Source organism: Ailuropoda melanoleuca, chromosome 15 (genome assembly GCF_002007445.2).
Source record: "Ailuropoda melanoleuca isolate Jingjing chromosome 15, ASM200744v2, whole genome shotgun sequence".
In the NCBI taxonomy this organism is placed as follows: Eukaryota; Metazoa; Chordata; class Mammalia; order Carnivora; family Ursidae; genus Ailuropoda; species Ailuropoda melanoleuca.
The window spans coordinates 86,217,122-86,240,176 of record NC_048232.1 but is presented as its reverse complement, the minus strand read 5'-3'; the positions used below and the strand labels follow the sequence as shown (position 1 = coordinate 86,240,176).

At 55.9% G+C, this 23,055-nt stretch overlaps 1 protein-coding gene across 1 annotated transcript in view; it reads right to left on the bottom strand.

The window, feature by feature from the left end:
• PARVB (parvin beta) overlaps positions 1-23,055 on the bottom strand; it is a 68,617-nt gene that overhangs the window by 16,490 nt on the left and 29,072 nt on the right. Inside the window, 6 exon segments of the mRNA XM_011229518.3 lie at positions 3,218-3,237; positions 6,095-6,139; positions 6,141-6,151; positions 8,862-8,977; positions 10,302-10,442; positions 14,512-14,614. Coding sequence (XP_011227820.2) covers positions 3,218-3,237; positions 6,095-6,139; positions 6,141-6,151; positions 8,862-8,977; positions 10,302-10,442; positions 14,512-14,614 — 436 coding nt within the window.

Sequence of the window (23,055 nt, the reverse complement as noted above, 5' to 3'; positions counted from 1 at the left end):
AATGGAAACAGGTCCCAGTCGCCCGCCTTCAAAGTCCTGGGACTTCAGGCCACTTGCTTCCTTCCCTCACCCTGTTTCCTCCTCCGTAAAGTGGGAGTAAAAATAGTCCCCAGCTCACGGTTGGGGTTGGAATGAAGGACACGGCGCATTGGGGGACAAGCTCACTGCCTGGCAGGCGTGTCGCTGGGGCTTGGGCTCAGTTCATTTGATGCCCTCTCTGACCCCAGCCCTCCCTACTATCCCTCTGGAGGCTCTAGGGACAGTCACAGGGACAAACAGGGAGGGACACAGGCTGGGCGGAGGCAGATGGGTAAACTGAGGTAACACAACAAGGACACGTAGCCAAAACAAGCCAGAGAGGACAGAGAAAGGGACCGAATCAGCCAGGATGGTCCCGTGTCTGCCCAGGCACAACCCTCGTGGATGCAAACTTTAGTCCAAACAAAGTTGTTTTGTTTGAGTAACATTTTTAAAATATAAATCGGAATTTTTGCTTGTCTGCAGGAGCTGGAAGCTGTGCCAACACTGAGCCCGCACCCGGCACCCCGTGGAAGTGGGGGTGCGGGCGCCCCAGTCTGCCCCACCGCTGCCCCGCACAGAGGCCGAGGGGCAGAAAGCCACTTCCCTCATTCACGTCAGCGGTGTGGTCCCTGGAGGCACACACAAGTCCGGGGCCCATGGACAAAGGGCCAGGGGCCGAGGGAGGTGTCACACGGGAGCCTTCTGTTGAGCCAGGGTTTGCTGGGACAAGAGGAGAGGAAGGGCGTTCCAGACAGACGGAACAGAAAGCACACAGAGAATCACCAGAAAGCCAGGGAGGGTGGCAGACCGCATGGCCTGTGAAGGAGGCTCAGAGCGGCCAGGTCCCGCAGGGTGAGGAGCGCCCGAGGGTGGTGGCTAGAGGTGGCACAGCTGGCACAGTCTGGCTGCAGTGGGGGAACAAGCTCTCTTGGCAGAAAGGGGGAGACCCGAGGAGGGGATGGGGAGTGGAAGAGGAGAGCTTCTCCCCTGTCCCGAAGCCCAGGGCGGGGGAGGGGCCGCCTGCGGAGGAGAGGCAGCCAGCAAGCCCGTTGCCATGGAGACCAGGCAGCAGCTCCCAGCTCCTCTGGGGAGATGGGCCTCCCAGCCCACCTCAGCTAGGACAGTGATGACTCAGGGAAGGGGGGGCTCTGGGAGACAGGGCGACCCCTCCCTCCGGAGCTCAGAATGCTCGGGTGAGAAATGAGCACAGAACAGGACCCCCTGCGAAACCCAGTGGGCAGATGTTAGCCAAGGAGGGTCTACCTGGCATTCTGGAAGCTCCTGGAACATGTGCGGCCCGGGGCTGGCGGCCGCGGGGGAGGCATGCTGAGGGAGACACAGCTCCAGCCCACAGGATGCTTACAGTTCAAGAAGCCATGGGTGAAGGGACAGAAGGAGGGGCCGAGGGTCTCCAGGCTGTCCTGGCACCCGAGTCTGCCAGGAAGTGAGGCAGGGCAGTCAGGGAGGGCCTCCTGAGGAGAAGCTGAGGCGTGAGCCATGGGGGAATCCAGAGGGAAAGCATTCCGAGCAGAGGGCGCTGCAGTGCAAGAGCTGGAGGGGGCACCCTGGGGTGCTCTCGGATGAACAGGACCACAGGTGGTGGACATGCAGGGGGAGTGAGGAGGCCAGAGAGGAGGTGGGGCGTGCGAAGGGGCGGTCTGAAGGGCTCGGAGGCCCCCTTAAGGGCTGTGGCTCGAGCTTAAGCCAAGGTGGGGGTAAGGAGGAGAGTGAGAGGTAAAGGGGTACCTTAGGAAGCCCGACCCCCAACTCAAGGGGCAAGCCGGGGACCAGGACTGGGGGTGGGCAGGGGACTACAGGGGTCCCGGAGGGTCCCACAGGAGGAGAGGCAGTGGAGGTCCAGCTGCGACAGAGGCTGCCAGGCTGGGTACCCAGGGGATCTTGACGCTTGCACCAGCAGAAGCCGGAGCTGGGGGCGGAACTCACTGCCTGTCACCTGCTAATAGCCTGCTCGCGTTTCATAAGCAGGGCGAGCCTGTAAAGTAATAACTCCATGGACGTCTCGCGGTTCCATGGCCCCGAAGGCTCAAACGTCTCCCGTGCTCGCCGGCACAGTGGCTGAGTCCATTTTTCATACTGTGACGCCTGGCTCTTTCCCAGCAAGTCACCACCCTGGACCCCAGACCCTAACCACTGTTTGCGAGGGCTTCTCGGCCCAGCTCCTGACCCCTCGATGCAGCACACAGCCCAGCAGAACGGATGCTCCCCGGGTCCCCCAAACCTCGAGCTAGGCCCGTGTCAAACAGGGACAGGACGTGGCACAGAAAATCAAAGACACTTGACGATGCTCTGACGGCCCCACTCGGACACAGGGCCTGACGCCTGTCCTCTCTGGGAGCCCACGCCGGCCCCGTGGCCCACACTCTCCACTGCCGCACCACACCCTCGGCAACTGGACACAGGAGGGCTCCCTTTTCTCTCCCTTTCTTTAAAAATAACCAAGACATGTAAAAAGGACTGAATTGCTACTTAAAAATCGTAAAGCCCGTGAACTTCCCCAGCGTGGCTTTAGGCCTACTTCAGGAAGTTGGAGGACATCACCGAGAGCCACGTCCCCTCTTCACACACAAGCAGCAGCGGCGTGCCATGGGTCTCTTTGATACCTGTGAGGGGACGGAGCCCCGTGGCCAGGCCCGCAGCTGACTCCAGGGTGGCACCCCTCCCCCAGAGGCCCCCGCAGCTGCAGGAGCAGCTCCGGCTGGCCAGGCTCGAAGGGCACACGGGAAAACTACTACTGGGCTTCCACTTCTGCTCATAGGGGTGCTCACTGCAGAACGTGGTATTTGGGGGTCACGGGCTTTCTGGTTTGAAATATCCCCCAAAGCAATGAGCTTCACTCACAAGGCCTCTGGTGTTGGCAGAGCCAGGGGCCCCCTACCCTGAGGGTTTAAATGTAGTCCCAAGCTGTCCTGTGATCTACCACCCCTTGCTGAGGTGAAGATGGGGTCATGCTGCTTGGCACAGGGTCGGGAAGAGCTCTTCAAGGACAGTCACTGAAAACTAACAGGAATAACCACCCCTTTTTTTGGACAGACCCCAGGGAGAGCTACAGGAGACCCCACAGGGTCCCGCGGGCCCTGCTGCCTGTGTGACAGCACGTCACCATGCATCCCGGAGCTTCCTGCCACAGCCCCAAAGTGCCCGTGACCTCGGGCTCCCCACCCCCACGGGTACTTACCAAAGCGACCCATCATCATCCTGCAAATGAGAAGAGAGAGAGAGAGAGCCGTCAGCAGGTGGCTCAGAACACAGTGCGATGAGGTCACGATGGAGGGAACCCCAAAGCTGGAGCCCCAAATTGCCCTGTTGAAGGGCTTTTTGTAAAAATGTAAATCCTGTTTTAACAGATTCTCTGTCCCTCTAATTACAAAGGACAGGTGCATATGTGGATTTCTAAATGTCTGCATAAGGCCAGCAGCAAGTGGCCACCGTCAGTTAAACCACCCCTTTAAAGCCATTTGGGGGGGAATTAAATCATGGGAGCGGTTAATAGGGAGAACAGTTCAGCAGACAAAGGGTCTTCTGGAGCCGCTGAATGGTAAGCTTCTGTGAGCAAGCACGCTGCATGTTCAGGGAATCACGAAACTCAAGGGTCCCGAAGAATCACAGGCTGGGCCCTGATTCTAGGGGCGGAGGCTGAAACCGCAAGGCACAGAGGCTAACCCCTCCTTGAGGACGGCGAGGACACCAGTACACACGTCCTCCCCAGTATGAGCTTCCTGAGAGGCAAGGAGGTCTTTCTATCGCCCCAAATCCTCTAGACTCAAGTCCCCCCGGGCTCCATCTTTGGAGCAGCTACTATGTGCAAGCCATGGAAATACAGAAATAAACACCCCGTACCCATAAACCCCGTGGCCCTGCCCATAAGCCCACATTTCAACACAGCTCATATGAACCCAAAGTGTCACATACAGGCAATGCTACAGGAACTAAAAGGAAGCCAGCCTCTCGTGTTTGGCAAACAAGGAGGGCTTCCTGGAGGAGGGGACCTCAGAGCGGCCTCTAGAAAGAGAAATGGGAAAGAGGCTGAGGCTGGACAGAAGGTGGGGAGGATCTTTGAGGCTGCGGGAGGGTGGGCTGCCAGAGCGCCAAGGACAGATACAGCGGGAAGGGTAGGGGGTGGGTGGGGTAGCACTTTGTGGTTTTTGCAGATATCCCATGATTTAGATGCTCCATCTGATCCCCTGTGGCCACACAGAGGGGAAGGGATTGCAGAGGACAAGCCCGGAGGCAGGGAGACCAAGCAGGACTGGAGATCTCTCCCCACCCTGAATTTGGGGCCGCACAGTCCTTCCTACAAGCTGCCCGGGCTGGAATGCACACTTCTACAGACACGGCCTTTGCTGCCAGTAGACTGTCAGCCCTTATCCCAAACCCCTCAGCCTCTCGGTGCCAGCACAGTGCCCGGCACACTGTGGGCCCTTGCGCTGTGAATTGTCAGGGCCATTCGCCCACCTGCTAGCTGCGACTCCAGAGCTCCCAACTCCCCCAGCTGCCCTCCCTCAGGTCACCAAACCCTGTGGGAGACTGCAGAGATGGCCGCACTCCCCCCCAGGCTGCACACCCGCCCTGCTGCAATGGGCTTGGCTGCCTCTCCCAACGGCAGGCAGTGCATCTCCCCTTCTCCAACCCAGGATGACCTTGTGACTTGCTCTGACCCACAGAATGTGAGGACACCGCGTGAGGGGTGGGGCGGGGAGAACCCTGGGGGCACCCTGGGAGGAAGCCCAGCTCCCTAAGGACGAGGCACAGGTGGAGGGACAGAGGCCTGCCACCAGCCAGCACCAACCAGCAGACGAGCTGACACCTGCCCCGCTGAGCCCAGCCGGGTCTGACCCATGGCACTGTCGAAAGATAAAGGGGCTGTCACTGTAAGACCCTTGGTTTTGTGGTGGTTTGTCAGATAATCATGGATAACTAAGACACCACCCCACTGCTTATTCCCCTCCTCCTGCTCTCAAACAGGCCAGGCTGGCTGCCCAAGGGCCACTACGGGTCCCTTGTCCCTTGCCCCCGTCCCCATCCCCATGGGCTTGGAACAGACGTGCTGCCTATCAGGCCACATGCGGCAGGCTCCCCAATCTACCCGGCGGCTCCCACGCCAGGACTGGTCTCCCGTGTCAGCCTGGATTTGTGAAAGACCGGACGGGAACCGGTGACAAGGTAATTAATCACTCCGTGAAGGGAGCAGGAGGGTTCGCCGAGACGATCAATCTTCAGTGTTCTGTTTCAACTGAACCAGATTTGGGGGAGAGGCGCAAATGCAGAGAATTTTAAAGATCCGTAACAGGGTGTCGTGGGGGCTCCTAAAAGCTACACGCAAATTAGACCATTTGATTCGCTATACTCAGTAGACCTGAAGCCTTTTAGACTTCTTAAAAGTAGCCCTCTGGCTTTCTCTAAGAGACGCGCCACGGCTCGGCACTGTCTCAGAGAGAAGTTCTAGTTCAGAAGTGCGGCTCCCTCTCCGACGGAGCTGAGGCATGGACGGATGAATGAGCCGGGACGAGGTGCTCTAACCATTCTGAACACCTCCTCCTCCCACCCAACAGTCTTGAAGTTCACCTTCTAAAATAAGGAATAAAAGTCCAAAGCCTTCAGAGAAGAACTCTGTCCTCACACGGAAAACTCTGAAGACGCGAGCGAACCTAGCCCACAAAAGCTCAATGTTTTCAATTCTCCTGACGCTTTTCTTCCTTGTCGGAGATTCTGAATGGCATCGGTTCTATTTCTACTTATCATTCTCGGTGCCGCTCCAGAAAAGATTTTGGGCAGCCTCTGGAAGTTCTAACTCCGGTATGGCATGTAGTTTGTGTATTTTTCTATTGGGGAGAATTTCTCCTTTAAATACTAAACCAAACTGCTACCTTGCCCTTCCTCCCAAGGGGAAAAAAAAAATCTTTGAAGGAAGTGCCTGCAGTGTGTAAAGCTAGGACAGCGCTCGTGTGAAAATCCCATCCTTGGGTTGAGGGACGTCGCGTGGATATGGGCCCCCGTGTCCGTGCGGGTCCCCGGCCGGGGCAGGGCCTGGGGGCAGGAGAGCAGGTCCACTTACTCCGTTGTTGTGGTCAGCTCCTCCGTGACGTGGCTGGAATGCAGGGCCTTCCCGCTTCTGCAAACCCCAAAATGGACAAATAAATACACAAACACGTGGGCAGCCAGAGGGGACGGGAGGAAGGACATCACTGGCAGGGTGGCCAAACTGTGTGCAGACAGCCCCAGGGCCAGACCACCTTAGGGGCAGCTTCCAAGCCACGCCCACGGGGGCGGACTGCAGGTGACGACAGGGGGTGACCCTTTTGGTGGCTGGAAACTGCCCCCCTTCCAGGCTCTTCACGTTACTCTGAGAGCCAGCAGCTGGGAGGGGGGTCCTCAGGAGAAACACCCTAACTCCCAAGGGATCCCCTATCCGTCCGTGCAGCTGGGCCCCCACCCCCAGAAGTCATGTCCGTTCCGAACCTCAGAACGTGACCTTGTTTGGAAACAGGGTGTCTGCAGATACAGCTAGTTAAGATGAGGCCATAAGGGACTAGGGTAGGCCCCAAATCCAACATGACTAGAGTCCTTGTAAGAGAAAACAGAGCCAGAGACACCACACAGGCATAGAAGGAAGAGGCCGAGTGACAACAGGGGCAGAGCCTGGGCAGACGAGTCTACAAGGCCAGGAATGCGGAGGACAGCCTGCAGCTACCAGCTGGAAGGGGGAAGGAAGGGTTCTCCCCTGAGGGCTTCAGAAGGAGTGTGGCCCTGCCAACTTCTCACGTAGGACTTCCGCTCCCTAACGGTGAGGGAACAATGTTACTTTAAACACCAGGCTGTGGCATTTTGCTACAACAGCGCTAGGACGGAACACTGTGCGTGACGGACTTCTCCGGAAGCCCCAGAGGTGTGAAGAGGCAGCAATGGTGGTGGGGTGGGGGGGTTGGGGATAGAGGGCAGCCTGGACGTCCCTGGACCTCAGGGTGGCACTTGGCAGCCAGCTAATCCAACCACTGCAAGCCCCTACGTGGAACCCCTTGACAAACGGGGAACTCACTTCCCACCGGGCCACCCACCGTGGACACCTCTCGACATCTGAGCTCCCCAACCCTTCCTGAACTTGGCCTCCGGGGAATTCTCGTGGCTGGTTCTTGTACACGCAGAGCAACCAGCCTTGAGCGGAGCGCCATCGGCGGCCTCACTGATCCCCAGAAGAGCCCACCGGGGGAGGCAGAGACACTTCACTCACTCACTCACACACCCGTGCATGTATTAGGCACCTACTAGATGCCAGGCCCAGGGTGAGGTCCTGGACACTGAAGCTGAGTATTTCAGTTTTATAGCATAATCTCGGTTTTCTGGGGAAATCACCGCATCGAGTGATTGCCCGAGGCCATGCTGCCAGGTAGTAAATGAGGCCCCTGTCCTCATCCTTTCCGTCCACAGACCCCCATATTCTTTGCATCTCCCGTCTCCAACCGGATAACCAGACATGGAGGGACAGGCCCTGGGGTCTGGGAGGTGGGCTTCTGAGGCCAGAGGCCGGCCAGTTCCCGGGACCTTCTCTCCCTGATTCATACCCCTTTGGGTGTAGCCCAAAAAATCCTTCCGTAACCCTGGTCAGGCAGGAGGCGCCAGCAAGTGCTTGCCCGAGTCAGTAAAACTTTCTGAAAACCCCAAAGATTTTCTTGGACCAAAGCGCGGGCCTGAAAGGAAATGCCTTGATTACTGAGCTGTACGGCACTCACGGGGCCCTGAGTCTGACGGACACGGGTTTGGGAACCACAAGCCCACATGTCCTTGGGAAACCTTCCCCAGCCGGCCACCACCAGCGAGCATCCAGGGCCAGGGCAGCAGGAATGGTCCCCGACCCCATCGCCACCACTGACCACCAACATCCCCCCTTAGGAAGCAAGCAGGGCCACATGGCCGTGGTAACTGTTGTCTGATGCCAGAAAGGGGCATTCCCGGCCGCTGGGTCAGGGCCAAGCTCCCGAGGTAACGGAGGGGTCAGACGGCTTTGGAAAACCAGGACCAGCCAGAGCTTTGCAGCCCTCAGAGAGCACGGGGCCGATAAGGGAAAGCGTGGAGTTGGACATCACAAGTCTATGAACACACAGACATCCAGGTTCCGAGAGAAACCTCATCGGTCTGGCAGGACAGCGGTGCTTGCTTTCGCAACCCGAGTGTTTTCCCCATTTGGTGTCCTGATAGCCGGTGCGCAGTGCCAAGTACACAGTAGGTGCTTTGTACGCATTTACTGGACAAGACCGCAGACACAGAGCCGGGGCCGGGCCTGTCCCCTTAAATGCAGGAGGCTGGGCAGGAAAGGTTGCTCTGCCCCTGGCAGAAGGACCCGGGCTCCCGGTTACATTTCCCCAAGGGAAGCAAGAGAAGCGACCCTCAGAGAGAGACCGCAGAAACGACGGCTGTAATGGGGAGCAGATGCAGGGGACCTCTAACTGGAGTATCTATTTCATGCCGCTGCTCTCAGCCCTCTCCGGTGAGTAATCAGCTCATTCAAGAGAACTGAATTCCAACTACTTGGCTTTGGAGAGAAATGAATGTTCTTTTAAAAAAAAATCTGGAAAATTAAACCTCAATACGCTCATGGCTTTGAATCTGCCTCTCTCCAAATCAGTGCCATTGTTCCGGCTCCAATCATTTGTCTCCAAGCCAGGGCGAGACACACATTTTGTCAAGAGGGGAAAAGAGAAGGTAGCCTCTTGGGCGGGGGGGGGGAAGAAAAAAAGAAAAAAGTAGCAGGGATGGAATCCACGGGAGGAATGCGTCCCCACACCCCTCCCGCGGCATCGCGGGCAAGCCCGCCGCCGGATACTCACCCGCACGACCACCACCTGGACGGACACGTGCTCGGGGAGGCGGATCGGGGCCCGGAAGTGCATGGCCAGGGACACGAGGAGATGCAGGATGGCCACCAGGTTCTTCCCGTGAATTGCTTGTCGGGGGAGGGAAGAAGGGAGCTGCTTTAGATGGGTTCTGCACGAACCCCGAGCCCAGGTCCAAAAGGCAATAAAGACACTACGTCCAAAGGAGACCGCGGAGACAAACCACGGGGGAGAAAAAGCACAGGTCACGGAAAAATGAAGATGATAAGCGCCCTGTGTGAATTTACTTCTCTTTTCTCATTCTTTTCCTTCCTGTTGGCTTGCAGGTGACACGTGCAACCACCTTCAAAAGCACGGCATTTTTAAAAGGGTCAACTGGGTGGTGTGATAAGCAGAGGGAACGGGCAGGAGAGTGAAATTAGCACAGGGAAGGGAGAATTTCGTGGAAAATGGGTCATCACAGCCACTAAGCTGTCACAATAATGTGCGTTATTATCTCTGGTGCTTACAAGTTCTCCCTCCGCCCTCCCCACGGCCTGCACAAGGGAGGCAAGCAAGGGCGGATGGTGCTCGGGGGAGAAGTCGTGAACTCCCACCCTGCCTAGGTCCCTGGCTGCCGTCCCCAGCGCTGTAACTCTTCTCCAGTCCTCGGACAGTGTGGCCATACTCACTCCCGCGCAGGACTTACGACATCCGAACACCCCATTCCTCACCCAAGGCACCCACGGCACCCACGACCCTTGAGGCAGGCTTGGGTCTGTGACAGGTCTCGATGCCAAGAAATGAGGCACCGATCTGGTCACCGCAGCCCAGGGGTCGTCCCACCAAAGCCCAGGGGCCCCTGGCAGTGGGGAGAGCTTCCCAGCCAGACCCTGCCTGCCCTGCACTGAGGATGGGGGGCAGGCAGCCCCGGCAAAGAACTTTCTGGCTTCTCTCACTTCAGTTCTTCACCTTTCCCGCTTCACGTCTTGGCTGGGACTACCGCGATGTCACGTGTTCATCAGGCCAGCACGCTCTGCGCTTCACCCCAGAGGCCAGCATGGACCTCTTCCCAAGGACCTGCTCCGCGGGTCATGGGTAAAACAGCTCATTTGCTCTTGGCGCCATGGGTATCTGGGTTGGGTCCCTTCCAAGAACCCCACAGAGCTTGTCTCTCTCTCCCCTCCTTCGTCTGGGAGCCTCCCCTGACCCACCCGCCCAGAAACAACTTCTCTCCTCTCTGAGGCACGGGGAAACAAGGCAATGACAGGCGTGACTTCGTCTCTCAGCTCGGAGCTGGCTCCCAAGAGTGGGGACGCTGGCTTTGCCCTGTTCTGGCTGCCTGCCGCAGAGCAGGAGCGGGAGCAGGGTTTGAACATGCCAGCCCAGAGGCCGCGATGAATGACAGCACGGCCAGCTGAGGGGACAGGCTCGGCGTCCCCCGAGACTACTCACAGTCAACGGTCCACTGGAGCACCCAGCCGTGGGGCCGCAGCAGGCCGTGCACGGCTTCCAGCACCGTCTGCAGCTTCTGCTTCTGCCCGACCTCAGACTGCGTCACCTCAGCCACATTCAGCTTGCAGCCCGCCAGTTTTTCTGCAACGAGAAGGACAAGAGCAAGATGCAGGGCGTCAGGAAACACCAGAGGGTCTCGGGGCCGCCTGGTGACCCGGCCGCAAGGGGGCCACTCCCCCGCCTGACCGGAGTTGAGCAGATCATCACGGAGCAGCAGGGTGCTGACAAGGACAGGGAGCCATGGAGCCCCGAGCTTTCTAGTCCTTCGTGTTCCTTCGAAAAGTACTCCAGAGCAGAAAGGAGGCGTGGAGGTCGAGGGCAGAACTGGAGGTGTCCCACCTGGGAACATTCTAGGCACATGACATGGGAAAAATAACTCAAGGTGCAAGTGGGAGGCAGGGAGGAGGCCAGGGCGGAGGAGCAGTGCGGTGGGTCCTCCTGTTTCTCTAACAGCAGGACACCCCCCTAAGGATAGCGAGATGTTCCCAGACACGGCCACGAATGACTTTATCCCCGAGAGAGAGCCGGAAGCAACCAGGAGGACCCTGACAAGAACCACACCTGCTGGAGATCTGGCAACTGACCCCGAGCCCAGCCTCGGCGGAAGCTCCGCCCACTCCTCCAGCCAAGGGGGCCCCCCTGCACCTGCTAAGGGGGCTTAGAGAAAGGGCTCTAAGACCCAGGTGTCTCCTGATGGGATGTCTCTCCTCAGCGAAGCAAGAGCTGCAGCATCGCAGAACACAGTGACCTGTTCCCCGGGACAGGGACCGCGGTGCCCAGCACAGAGCCTGACCGGCCTCGAGCCAGGACCTGGCTACTGGCCATGGCACCGACGGGAACAACAGCACACAAGCAGTGGAGTCCAGGCTGGTCACAGTGAGGTTCCTGCTTTGCAAGCAGTCCCCAGCAAAGCTCTATGTACGGCATCCTGTCTGGAGGCCCGCTACCCCACATTTGCTCCCTGTGTCCTCCCTTCCCTCGATTAGAGCAAGAGCAAGCCGCTCTGATATTCCCTCCAGGATAATATCATTATAGAGCAATGCCTCCAGGGCCTGGGATACGCCTTCCTTTCCTTCCTTCCCTCTTTCCCTCGTTAGCTCACAAAAAAGCTCTATGAGCACTTTCTGTGCGCCAGGCACCGTCCTGGGGCCAGGATGCGGCACAGACAAGAGGCTCCCCAGTGGGGAGGCAGCCTCGCCTCCATAACATCGTCTCCATAACATCAGGCTGACAGCCGTGAGTGCTAGAAGCAAAGCGGCTCAACCAAATGCATCCTGCAGGGGCTGGAAGTGGGTGCTGCTTACACATTCTGAGGTCCCTCTGCATCTGATAGATTCTAGGTGGATAAGCCACAGCTGTTCCATATGAACACCCGGAAAATACACAGCAGGTCCCCCAGGTGTAACCGGGCGGAGCGGAGGATCCTGGGGAAGGAAGGAGGGTTACAGAGCTGGCTGGTCCGAGCCTCACCGACTGGGGGACCAGGGAGCCCGGCACACCTCTGCCGTCCCCTCCACCAGGCGACCCTGCAGCCCCCGTGGACACCTTCGCTGGCCCCTCCTCTTCCTGACCACCCAGCGCCCCGGCTGCAAATCTCTCCTCTCTCTAGACGCACAGAAGTCAGCTCTGGCCTTGGCACTCAGCCACAGCCTCCTTTTTGGCTTTGGCTTCTGCCTCTGGAGACAACGATGAGCCAAACGTCTAGTCCACATGGGTGTCGTTCCGCTAACCCTGGGCTGACGGAGCATGAGTTCACACAGGTCACTGCTGCGTCACCGTAGCAACACCAGCAGCGAGTCATCAACCACCAGGCGAGACGTGCTGATTTTCCGTTAAGAACCGAATATTCTCTTGCATGGTTCTTCTCCTCCAACAGAGTGTGTCAACCCACTTGACATACGAGAGATTTTAGAATCGCCTTATAAGTATTCAAGTAAGATATTCACACGGGATGCAAGGCAGCTGCTCCAAGACACAGAGACTGCCCGCGTCACAGTCCCCTCCCGTGACACTCTGTGGGTAACACAGCCGACGCGGCATGACGGACTGTCACGCAGCCTCAGAGCGAGTGTGGCGCTTGCTGGGGCCAGCTGAAGAGGGGACCAAAAGGACGTGCCTTGAGAGGCAAGAGTTCTTACCTGATACCTGCCCTAAAGATCCCCCCATCACTCGAGGCCCGGGAGGCGCCAACATCATTTGCAGGCAAATTCAGGGCCTGTCCCGCGCTTCGGTGACAGTGTACCAAGGCCACCCCCGCTAGAACTCAGGGTTAGGACACGATTTTTTTCAAGCAGTTGGGTGAATGAAGCCACAGGGGCGTGCAAAAGCCTCGGAAGGAAAAAATTTTAAGGGACCTCGACACTCTTACGTTGGCTTCTGCAAACGCTAGGAAGTACCTCCCTCCAGCAGGGAGCTAAGCACCTGCTCGAGGGACCGTTTCAATAAGACAGCATCGCCCACAGCCAACTCGGAGTCCAAGAGCCGAAGGGGAGCTGGGTCTTCACCTCAGACAAGGAGGACAGCTGGAAACCCGGGCAACTCCCCCATCACAAGACTCCTTGCTGGCAGATCCCAAGATCCCCACCCCTTCTCTAATGAAAGGGTCTGTCATCACGAATGTCGTGTCATGACCCTGAGGGCACCACAGGAATGACCACACCAACACGCTACGATCTAAAACATCAGGATTCTGACCGACACTTCTTTTATCCACACATAATTCACATACGGTGTTATATTAGTTTCAGGGGTACAATATGATTCCACCTGACCGCTATTTTTAATAATAAGCTCGTGATAATGATTACTAATCCCGGTAATGTTTCACATTTGTTCTTGTACCGCGGAAGTCTTTCCAAGATGGGGATCTTTGGCTCAGAAAAATACTTAGAAATTCTTGGCCATTCGGCCTTCGGCCAACTAATGAATCCGGACCACCCTCTCCTGGAGGCCCCAGCTACCACGGCGCTAAATGTCACCCGTGTGCTGCCGAGCTCTCCATTCTCACCCGGCCACCGACCCAGGTTAGAACGGGCCCCGGCTGCCACAACACCCACCTCCTCATTCCCCACCCCCCACGCTCCTCCCAAGGGGCTCCCGGTTCCCCAGCTGCTCAGGCCACAGACCTGGCTGTCATGTCAGCCTTGACGCCTCTGGCAGCTCCAACCTCCGAGATCTCTCCCCCGGGTCTGCACCTCCCCCCTACCGCTTCATCTGATGCCCCGGCTGCCGGAACAGCCTCCTGACTGATCTCAGCTCCTACTCCCAACCCCTCCCTTCTGTACCCAGAAGCCCAGGTGGCTTTTTAAAACGCTTAGCTCAGATCATGTCACAGCCCTACTCAAAAGCTCTGGCAGCTCCCTGTCACTTGGAATAAAAGTCTTTGTCTACCAGGACTGGACGTGGTCTGGCCTCGCCCGTCTTCCGAGCCCCGTCCAGCCCCCCACGACCCCTCTCCCCGACCTCCTGCAGCCTCCTCCCACTGGTCTTTAAACACGACAGACTCTTCCTCACATCAGTCTTGGCCCGGAATGTTCTTCTGAGGCTGGCGGTGCAGACGTCTTCTCAGATGTCCCCTCTGCAGAGGGGCCGCCCCCGTGGCCCAGACCCTTTGCCACCCCGTGACCCTCCGGCTTCCCTCCTAGCGCGTGCCACTCTCTTAAAACATCTGTTTGTGTCCCATAACATTTCTCTATCTTCCCTCTGCCAGAATGAAGGGGGACAGGTGGGCGAGGGGACCACCCCCCCCCCGTTACCACTGCATCCTCAGAGCCTGGATCCACACGGGCCACAAGGTGAATCTTTGTTCAACAGAGGAACAACCAAGACAAACACAACTTTTTCCTTCCAAATTTACTTTTGGAGGCAAACTGAGTATGGGCATGACACGTGGGCCATCATCAGTCACGTGTCTTTCAGGGCGAGTGACATGAAGCCTTTCCCTCCCCACCGCCCCTGCAGGAGGGCTGGTCCCATTTCCCTGTCCCCACGGGGAAAGTTTGGAAGCTGGACACGGCACACTGCAGCCCAGGAGCCGCCACCTGGAGCGTGGGCTCAGGGCTGCGACTCCAAGGCTACCCTGAGGACATGCAGTCCGTGCAACCTTGCAGAGCATCGAGCAGCCCTTTGCTGGCAATGCCTGTGGACTCACCCAAGAGCTTCTGAAGCACCTGGCCGTCGTAAAGGTCCTCCTCCAGCTGCTTCACGATGATTCTCTCCTCCACCAGGACATCGTTGATCCAGTCGATGAGAACCTGGGGAAAAGGAGCATTACAGCCTCGCTCGCCACGCCAGAAAGACGAGGGCAACGGCCAGGACAAGCCCAGGAACCAAGTGCTGCCGGACACCGAGACGCGCCCTGGCACAGCGGCCGGGCAAACAGAAGGGAATGACGTGGCCTGGGCTGCCGGAGTTCCCGTGGGACTTCCGGGAGGACAGGCGGGGAGGGCAAGCCACCACGGTGACCCTGGGCATCTTCCTGGAGGGTGGACGGGGACATTCTCAGGAAAAGGAAATGAGGACACTTGCTCACTGTGGCTTGGAGGAGGGGGTTACGTGAGTCGTATCAGCAGCACGGCCCAGCGCGGCCTGAGGCAGAACAGGTGGCCCCTACAATGTCCGCCCTCCCCTCCCCTAGGATCCGCACCAGAGCAGTCCCCGTCGCCCTGAGCCTAAAGCCGTGAGAGGAGGCGGTCCCAGATGGCCCACACTGACAGCTCCAAGCTCCCCTGCTCCCCTTCTTTTCAATAGCTTTATTGAGATAGAATTCACATCCTATACAATTCACCCTTTTAAAGTGTGCAATTCAGGGGTTTTTAGTTTTCACAGAATCATGCACCCATCGCCACTATCAACCGAGAACAACTTCATCGCCCCCCAAAAAACCCATAGCGAGTAGCAGGCCCTCGACCCCTCCTCCCCCAGTTCCTTCCAGCCACTCAAAATTTCATATCCATTGTATTTCATAGAATACACGTCTTCTGTGTCTGGCTTCTCTCCCGGGGCACCATGTTTTCAAAGCTCATCCATGCTGAAGCCCGCATCAGAACTCCTTCCTGTGGCGGGATGACATCCCAGCACGCGGATCTATCCCGTCTCACGGGTCCGCTTGTCACAGCTGATGGGCATCCGCGTTGTCGCCACTTTTTGTGGCTTTGGTGAGTCACGCTGCTGGGAACATGGGCGTATCAGTTCTCACGTGGACACACGCTCACTTCTCTAGGGCCAGCCTTCCGCTGGAGACTTTTCTTGACAAAGTTCCCATTCTCCTCACCAGCAACATATTACAGAAGTCAGCTTCAGCTGTGAAAAGATCTATGGACACAGGATTCCACTGGGCCAATCCCGCTTCAGCCGCGAAATAAAATCATGCCTGAACAGACTCGATCAAAAATAGAGCAGGGGGGGGGCGCCTGGGTGGCAGAGCAGTTAAGCGTCTGCCTTCGGCTCAGGGCGTGATCCCGGCGTTGTGGGATCGAGCCACATCAGGCTCCTCCGCTATGAGCCTGCTTCTTCCTCTCCCACTCCCCCTGCTTGTGTTCCCTCTCTCGCTGGCTGTCTCTATCTCTGTTGAATAAATAAATTAAAAAAAAATCTTTAAAAATAGAGCAGGATTTTCCTGTGCAGGCAAAACTAATAAAACTACCTAATTGGTCTCAATGACCTCCGGGAAATGGGAGTTTATTGCCCCTCTCAAAGAGGAACGAAAGGACACAAGTCCAGAATACAGTGTTCCCTGTCACCCTTTGAAACAGATGTAACCTGCGAAATTGGCCACAAGGCAAATTTCTGTGAAGGACCTTTTGTTTTCCCGCTAACTCAAAAATATTAGATCAGACACAATCCCAAGAAGAATAGAAGTGAACGTAAATTAAAGGCAGGTCTGGAGAAAGAAAGAAAGAAAGAGGTGAGCAGCTCTGTGGCATTCTGGTTTTGACAAAGCCATCCTGAAAGGTCAGCAAGACGGAGCTGTTCAGCTCTCCTACCGTTCAGCTCTCCTACCGTTACCCTTCCTCTTCCTCCCTCCCCCTCCCCAGGGCCAGCTGACTGGGTTGAGAGCCTGGCCTGGGCTCTGGCAGCAGGAGCTCATTCCCCTGCCATCAGCTGAGCTGCCTCCCCTCCCGCCTTCCAGCACTTTCCTCCCCAGACACTGCGCTCGCCAGGCTTGTGTCCTCCTCTCTGACCTCCCTTCCAGTTCCCTTGGGGGCCCTCCTTGACCTCTACAGGGTTATGTCTCTGAGGCCTCACCCTGGACAACTCTTCTTCTCGCTCTCCATTCTATTCCAAGGCCAGTTCATGCCTTCCCACAACTTCCAATGCTGTCCCCAAATCAGAAACCCCTAAACATGCAGCCCCACCTCCGCCATCCTGCTGCTCAGGGGTTCCTAAAAGCATCTCTGAAAGAACTCATCTCCCCTCAAACCTGCTCCTTTTCTAGAAAAGAAACAGAACACCATCCACCAATGTCAAGAACCTGGACTTCACCCCTCACCCCACTTCCACCCACCTCATAACTGGGTCCACTTTTCACCCTCTACGCTCCACTGTCCTTGACTAAACCACCTCCCTGAACTAAAGCCACTTCCAACTGAGCACCCTGCCTCTTTGCTGGTGTTCTTAAAAAGCCCAAGCTCCTCTCTGCCTCAGGACCTTGGCACGTGCCATTCCTTCCAACCTGAACACCTCTCCCTCCCCCATCGTCTGGCCAGCTCTCACTCATCCTTCAGGTCTCAAACTTTCCTATCACTCTGACCGCCCTGTCCCACCCAGGCCACGTGCCCCATCACCCTCTCACCTCACCCCTCACCCTGTTCACATTTATGTAATGATCTCCCCCACTGTTTCCCTCACTCTGTTCACATTTATGTAATGAACTCCCCCACTGGACCGGAAGTCCCCAGCACTCGGGGCTCACTGCCTGCTGCTGGCACTATAGAAGCAGCCACCAAGTTGATTAATCAATTTACTGAGCACCCACTACGTGCCAGGCTCTGGGAATAAACGACACAGATGGGGCCACTGTTCTTACATTCTAATCCGACATGAAAAGATACACAAATACACACACTTTCAGACCGTGATCAATGTTATAGGGAAAAATAAGGCAGGGTACAGTGGAGAAGCCTGACAGAGACACCCAACCAGGCAATGAGGGTCAATGCCAACACTGATCACTCATGTTGATGGCAGGTGCCCTGACCTGATATGATGGGATGAGTAGGGCACTTTACCTCTCTGGTGCACCTCCTAAAACCCATTACCCCACTCTAATCCAGAGGAAAACATCAAATTCCCATTGAGGGGCATTTTCCAAAATTCCTGATCAATACTCATCAAAATGGGCAAGGTCGGGGCCCTAGGTGGCTCAGACGTTAAGCATCTGCCTTCAGCTCAGGTCATGGTCCTAGGGCCCTGGGATCGAGCCCCACAACGAGCCCCGTTGAGCCCCATGTCGGGCTCCCTGCTCAGCAGAAAGCCTGCTTCTCCCTCTCCCACTCCCCCTGCTTGTGTTCCCTCTCTCGCTGTGTCTCTCTCTGTCAAATAAATAAATAAAATCTTTAAAAAAAAAAAATGGGCAAGGTCATCATGAACAGGGAAAGTCTAAGAAACTGCCAGAACCCAGAGGGACTAAGGACACCTGATGACGAACTGTCATGTGGGATCCTGGACCAGAAAAAGGACAGGGGAAAAACTAAGGAAATCTGAGTAACAAGTGGACTTTAGTTAATAACAATGTGTTAATACTAAACAATGTGCCGTGCTGATAGAGAATATTAATATATTATTATATTAATGTATTAATAATATTAATAACAGGGGTGCCTGCATGGCTCAGTCGTTAAGCGTCTGCCTTCGGCTCAGGTAATGATCCCAGGGTCCTGGGATCGAGCCCTGCATCGGGCTCCCTGCTCGGCAGGACACCTGCTTCTCCCTCTCCCGCTCCCCCCTGCTTGTGTTCCCTCTCTTCCTGTCTCTGTCAAATAAATAAATAAAATCTTAAAAAAATAATAATAATAGAGGTAATCAGGGTGGGTATACGGGAACTCTCTGTACTCTCTTCTGCTATTTTTCTATAAATTTAAAACTGTTTAGAAAATAAAGTCTATTGGGGCGCCTGGGTGGCACAGCGGTTAAGCGTCTGCCTTCGGCTCAGGGCGTGATCCCGGCGTTATGGGATCGAGCCCCACATCAGGCTCCTCCACTATGAGCCTGCTTCTTCCTCTCCCACTCCCCCTGCTTGTGTTCCCTCTCTCGCTGGCTGTCTCTATCTCTGTAGAATAAATTAAAAAAAAAAAATCTTTAAAAAAAAAAAAAAAGAAAGAAAATAAAGTCTATTGAGAAAAACAAGGCAGGGTTTGGGGATAGAGAGGGTACAGTGGCTGTCGGGGATTAGGAGGTGGGGGGGCTTCCTGGAGGAGGTGGCATCTGAGCAGAGACAGGAAGGAGGATGGGATGAGCCGCCGGCCACGGAGAACAGCCAGGGAGGTGCCGGGTCGGGGAGCTGGGGCAGGAGGCCCAGGGGAGGGAGAGGAAGAGCCAGCCCCGGACGCCCACGTGGCTTCGAGGGCAGCAGCCGCGAAGCCGCTCAGACGGTGGGTGGATGAGGAGCGTGACGGTGGGCGCTAGTGGGACGGGGATGCACCCAGACATCCGGACACGATGGAGGGCACGGGCGGGGCAGGACAAGGGTAAGAGATGACCCTGGGAATGCGCAGGCGAAGCACACGGGGGAGGACCAGGAGATGGAGGGAGGCAGGGAGCGGCTGGGCGGTGCATGGGGCGTCTCCAGGGTGCTGAAGTCCCGGGAATGGTGTGAGAAGGTCAAGTGGAAGACCCGTGCCATGGGCTGGAGGCACCAGTGAGGAAGGGGAGAATAAATAGGGGGTGACAGTGGACAGTCCAAGGAGGGAGGGAAAGGTCTAGAAGCAGCTGGGAGCATCTGGAGCTGGGAGGACATCTGCCCCCTCCTGCCCCGACATCCATGGGGGGAGGCAGAGACCCACTGAGCCATCCGGACCCCATCACCCACCCTCCCAGGGCCCCGGTTACACAGCAGCAGGGGAGGAGGCAGGGATCACAGGAAGACCTGCCCCATCCCTTTGTTTCCCACCCCCTAACCCCCCCACGGCCACCCGCCCAGGCCACCAGCAACCTGGCTCCCGGCGGGAATGCCCTCCTCTTTGATCCCTGAATCCCACAAAGCTCTACCATGGTCCTTTTATTAGCAAGTTTACAGTGATTTTAGGCACCAAGTGACAGTATTCCACTCACCCGCTATTACTAAGCACCTGCCTCATGCCAGGCGGTGGGGGCAAAGGTGTCCGCAAACTCCGGGAGTCGACACTCCAGCTGGGAGGTGGGCAGAGATGAATCAGGAGCACGAGCGGGGGAATGGCAAAATCCAGGCCGTGGAGGTGCAAAGCTGTGCCCCTGACGTCTCAGGGATGGTGGGGGCATTCAGAAGGCGAACCCGCAGCGGGAAGGGCAGGAGGGCCGGGTGCCCCCCTGGGAGCCAAGCTGCAGCCCACACCGCCTCCATCCGGGCTGGGGTCACAGAGAAGCACCTCTCCCCGCGCTGCTGATGGTCCAGGCACAATTCCACATACCACACTTTCTCAGGACAGAGGGTGGGGATGCTTGCTTCTCCCCGAAGACCAAGAGACCTGGAATGCCCCCTACTGTGGGTAAGGCTGCCCCCACCACCCAGACCCTGAGCCTACCCCCACAGCCACGGCAGCACTGAGCCCCCGTGTCTACGCCGCCCCCCCGCCATGGGAGCCTGTTCTGGCTGCTTGATGAGATTTTACTGGTGTGTATTTTTTGCAAAATGTGTCATTTAAACTCAAGAGATAAAAAATGAATGTGGGGACAGAAGGCTCAGCAACCCTAGCCCCCATTTTTGGTCTTCAGTGCCCTCCCCCACCTGGTTCTCCTCTCTGGCCAGCCTGATTCCTCACCAGCTTCCCACAGTCCTCCCAGCCTGCCCTGCATCCCCTCACCTGTCCCGGTCGGCCAGCCCGCACCTCGCAGCAGTCACGAGGGGCTGGTCCTTGCCACCCCCCGCCCCCCGCCAGGCACTGAATGCTCCCTCAGACCAGGGATGGCACTCCTCCTTCAGCCTCCCCTACAGCACCCAGCAAAGCCCCGAGCCCTAAAGGAGTCATAAATACCAGGTAAGTGATGACTCGTAACATTCCTCATGTTGTCTATAATTTTTGGCTACTAGCTTTAAAACGATTTTGTAGGCAAAATTTTAAAATGCCCCCTAAGATCCCAGCCTGCTGTGTACAGGCCCCCATCATCCCTGGGACTGTGAAGATGATGGCTTGCACCCCATGATGAGGCTGTTAGAGGACCCAGCTGACCTCAAGAAAGATTATCCAGGTGGCCTGACCGAAGCACATGAGCCCTTTGAATCGGATCTAGAGGTCAGAGACTCCAGGGCGCAAAGGGGAAGCCCAGGGGAGAGCCTCCTTTGCTGGCTCCGAAGGCAGCCAGCACAGCCCACCTGGGGAGGAGAGGCCTCTAGGGGCAGAGAGCTGAGGCTTCCCCGAGCCTCCAGAAAAGAACTCAGCCAGGTGTCACCCGGAGCAGAGAACCCAGCCACACCGCTGACCTGCAGTAACCAGATGCTGCTTTAAGCAGCTGAACGGATACCTGGTTACACATCAACAGAACACTAATACGAAGGGCATTCGCCATCACAACTTCCAAGCCTCAGCCTCCTAAACAAGCACCACTACCACCACCTACAAAACCCAGTGTGCGGCCCAGCACCCCGCCCACCCCGAGTTTTGGCTGTGTGACCTGAAGCCAGTCACTTAACCTCTCTGGCCCTCAGACTGCTTCGTTAAAAAGAAGACAAACCAACGCCTACCCCTGTGTTTGCTGCATGACCCAGCAACTCCAGTTCCAGACGTTTCTGCTAAGGCACTAATCCAAACGTGCCCCCTAGACGTTTACTAACTCTGGAACGATCCCAAATTTTGTGTAGGGAAAGCTACATACACAGAAGACAAAGCCTGAAGGGACACAAATAAAAGAAAATGACCACTGCCTTCTGTTTGATTTTTGCCTTCCAGGTTTTCAGCGGTCTGTGCGGCTGTGGTAGTTAGAAAAAGGAATAATAAATACCCTTTAAAAAAATCACCATCCAGATGGCTTCTTTGCAGAAATTGACAAGCAGAACCTAACACGCATGTGGAAATCCAAGGGCTCCCCAATAGCCTAAACAATCTCGAAGAAGAAGAAAAAGTGGAGAACTCACACTTCCTGACTTCAAACCAACCAAAAGCCTACGTAATAGAAACGCATGGGGCTGGCATAAGGACAGACACAGAGACCGGAGAATGCAACTGAGGAGCCGCCGATCGCCATCCCACTGCAGTCCACCGAGAGCAGTAAAGACGCTAATTCAATTCAGCAAATGGGGCTGGGACAACTGGGTGTCCACGTGCGAAAGAGGACACCACACACAAAAATCAACTCGAAATGGATCAAAGACCTCAATGTAAAAAATGAACACTATACAAAAGTCTTAAAAAGCAGAGTCAACCTTCAAGAACTTGGATTAAGTAATGATTTCTAAGCTACGACACCAAAAGCACGAACCACAAAAGAAACAGATAAACGGGACTTAACGCTAAAGACTTTTGTCCTTCCAAAGACACCAGCAAAGGGGCGCCTGGGTGGCTCAGTCAGTTAAGTGTCTGCCTTCGGCCAGGGTGCTGGGATCGAGTCCCACGTCCATGTCAGGCTCCCTACTCAGCGGGAAAACTGCTTCTCCCTCTCCCTCTACTCCCCCCCACTTGTGCTCTCTCAAATAAACGAATAAAATCTTAAAAAAAAAAAAAGAGAGAGAGAGAGAGAGAGAGATCTACAAGAAAGTAAAAAGATAACCCACAGAATGGGAAACGGTTCTGCAAAATCCTCTGGGAAAAGGGTTTGTACCTAGAATGCGTTAAGTACTCTTAAAACTCAACAACAAAGAGACAGCCAATTTTTAAATGGGCAAAGGATCTGGGGAGACATTTCTCCAAAGAAGCACCCACATGCCCAACACATGAAACGATGGTCAATATCACCACAATTAGGCAAATGCAAGTCAAAACCATGGTGAGATACCATTTCATACCGACGACGGTCACTGGAATTAAAAAGACGTACAATAAAAAGTGTTGGCAAGGATGTGGAGAAACTGGAACTTTTCCCACATCGCTGAAAGCATATAAAATGGTACAGCCACTTTGCAGCACAGTCTGGCAGTTTCTCAAAGGTTAAATACAGAATTCTCATCTGACCCAGCGATGCCACTCCCAGGTATGCACCGAAAGAGAATACCAAAAACACATGTCCACGCAAAACCTTGTACATGGATGTTCAAAATATCCACTATTCAAAACAACCAAAAGGCAGACACAACCCACGGTCCATCGACAGATGAATGAGTAAACACAGAGTAGTCTATCCACACAGTGGAATATTATTCAGCCATGAAAAGGAATAAAGTGCTAACACCCGCTACAACATGGATGAAACATCCAAACGCTATGCAAAGTGAAAGAAACCAGTCACAAAAGGCCACATATTGTATGATTCTCCTTATACGAAATACCCAGAAATCGGCAAGTCTATGGAGATAGGATAATTCCGCAGAGACGGAGTGGCTGCCAGCGCGGGGACAGGAAAGGAACAG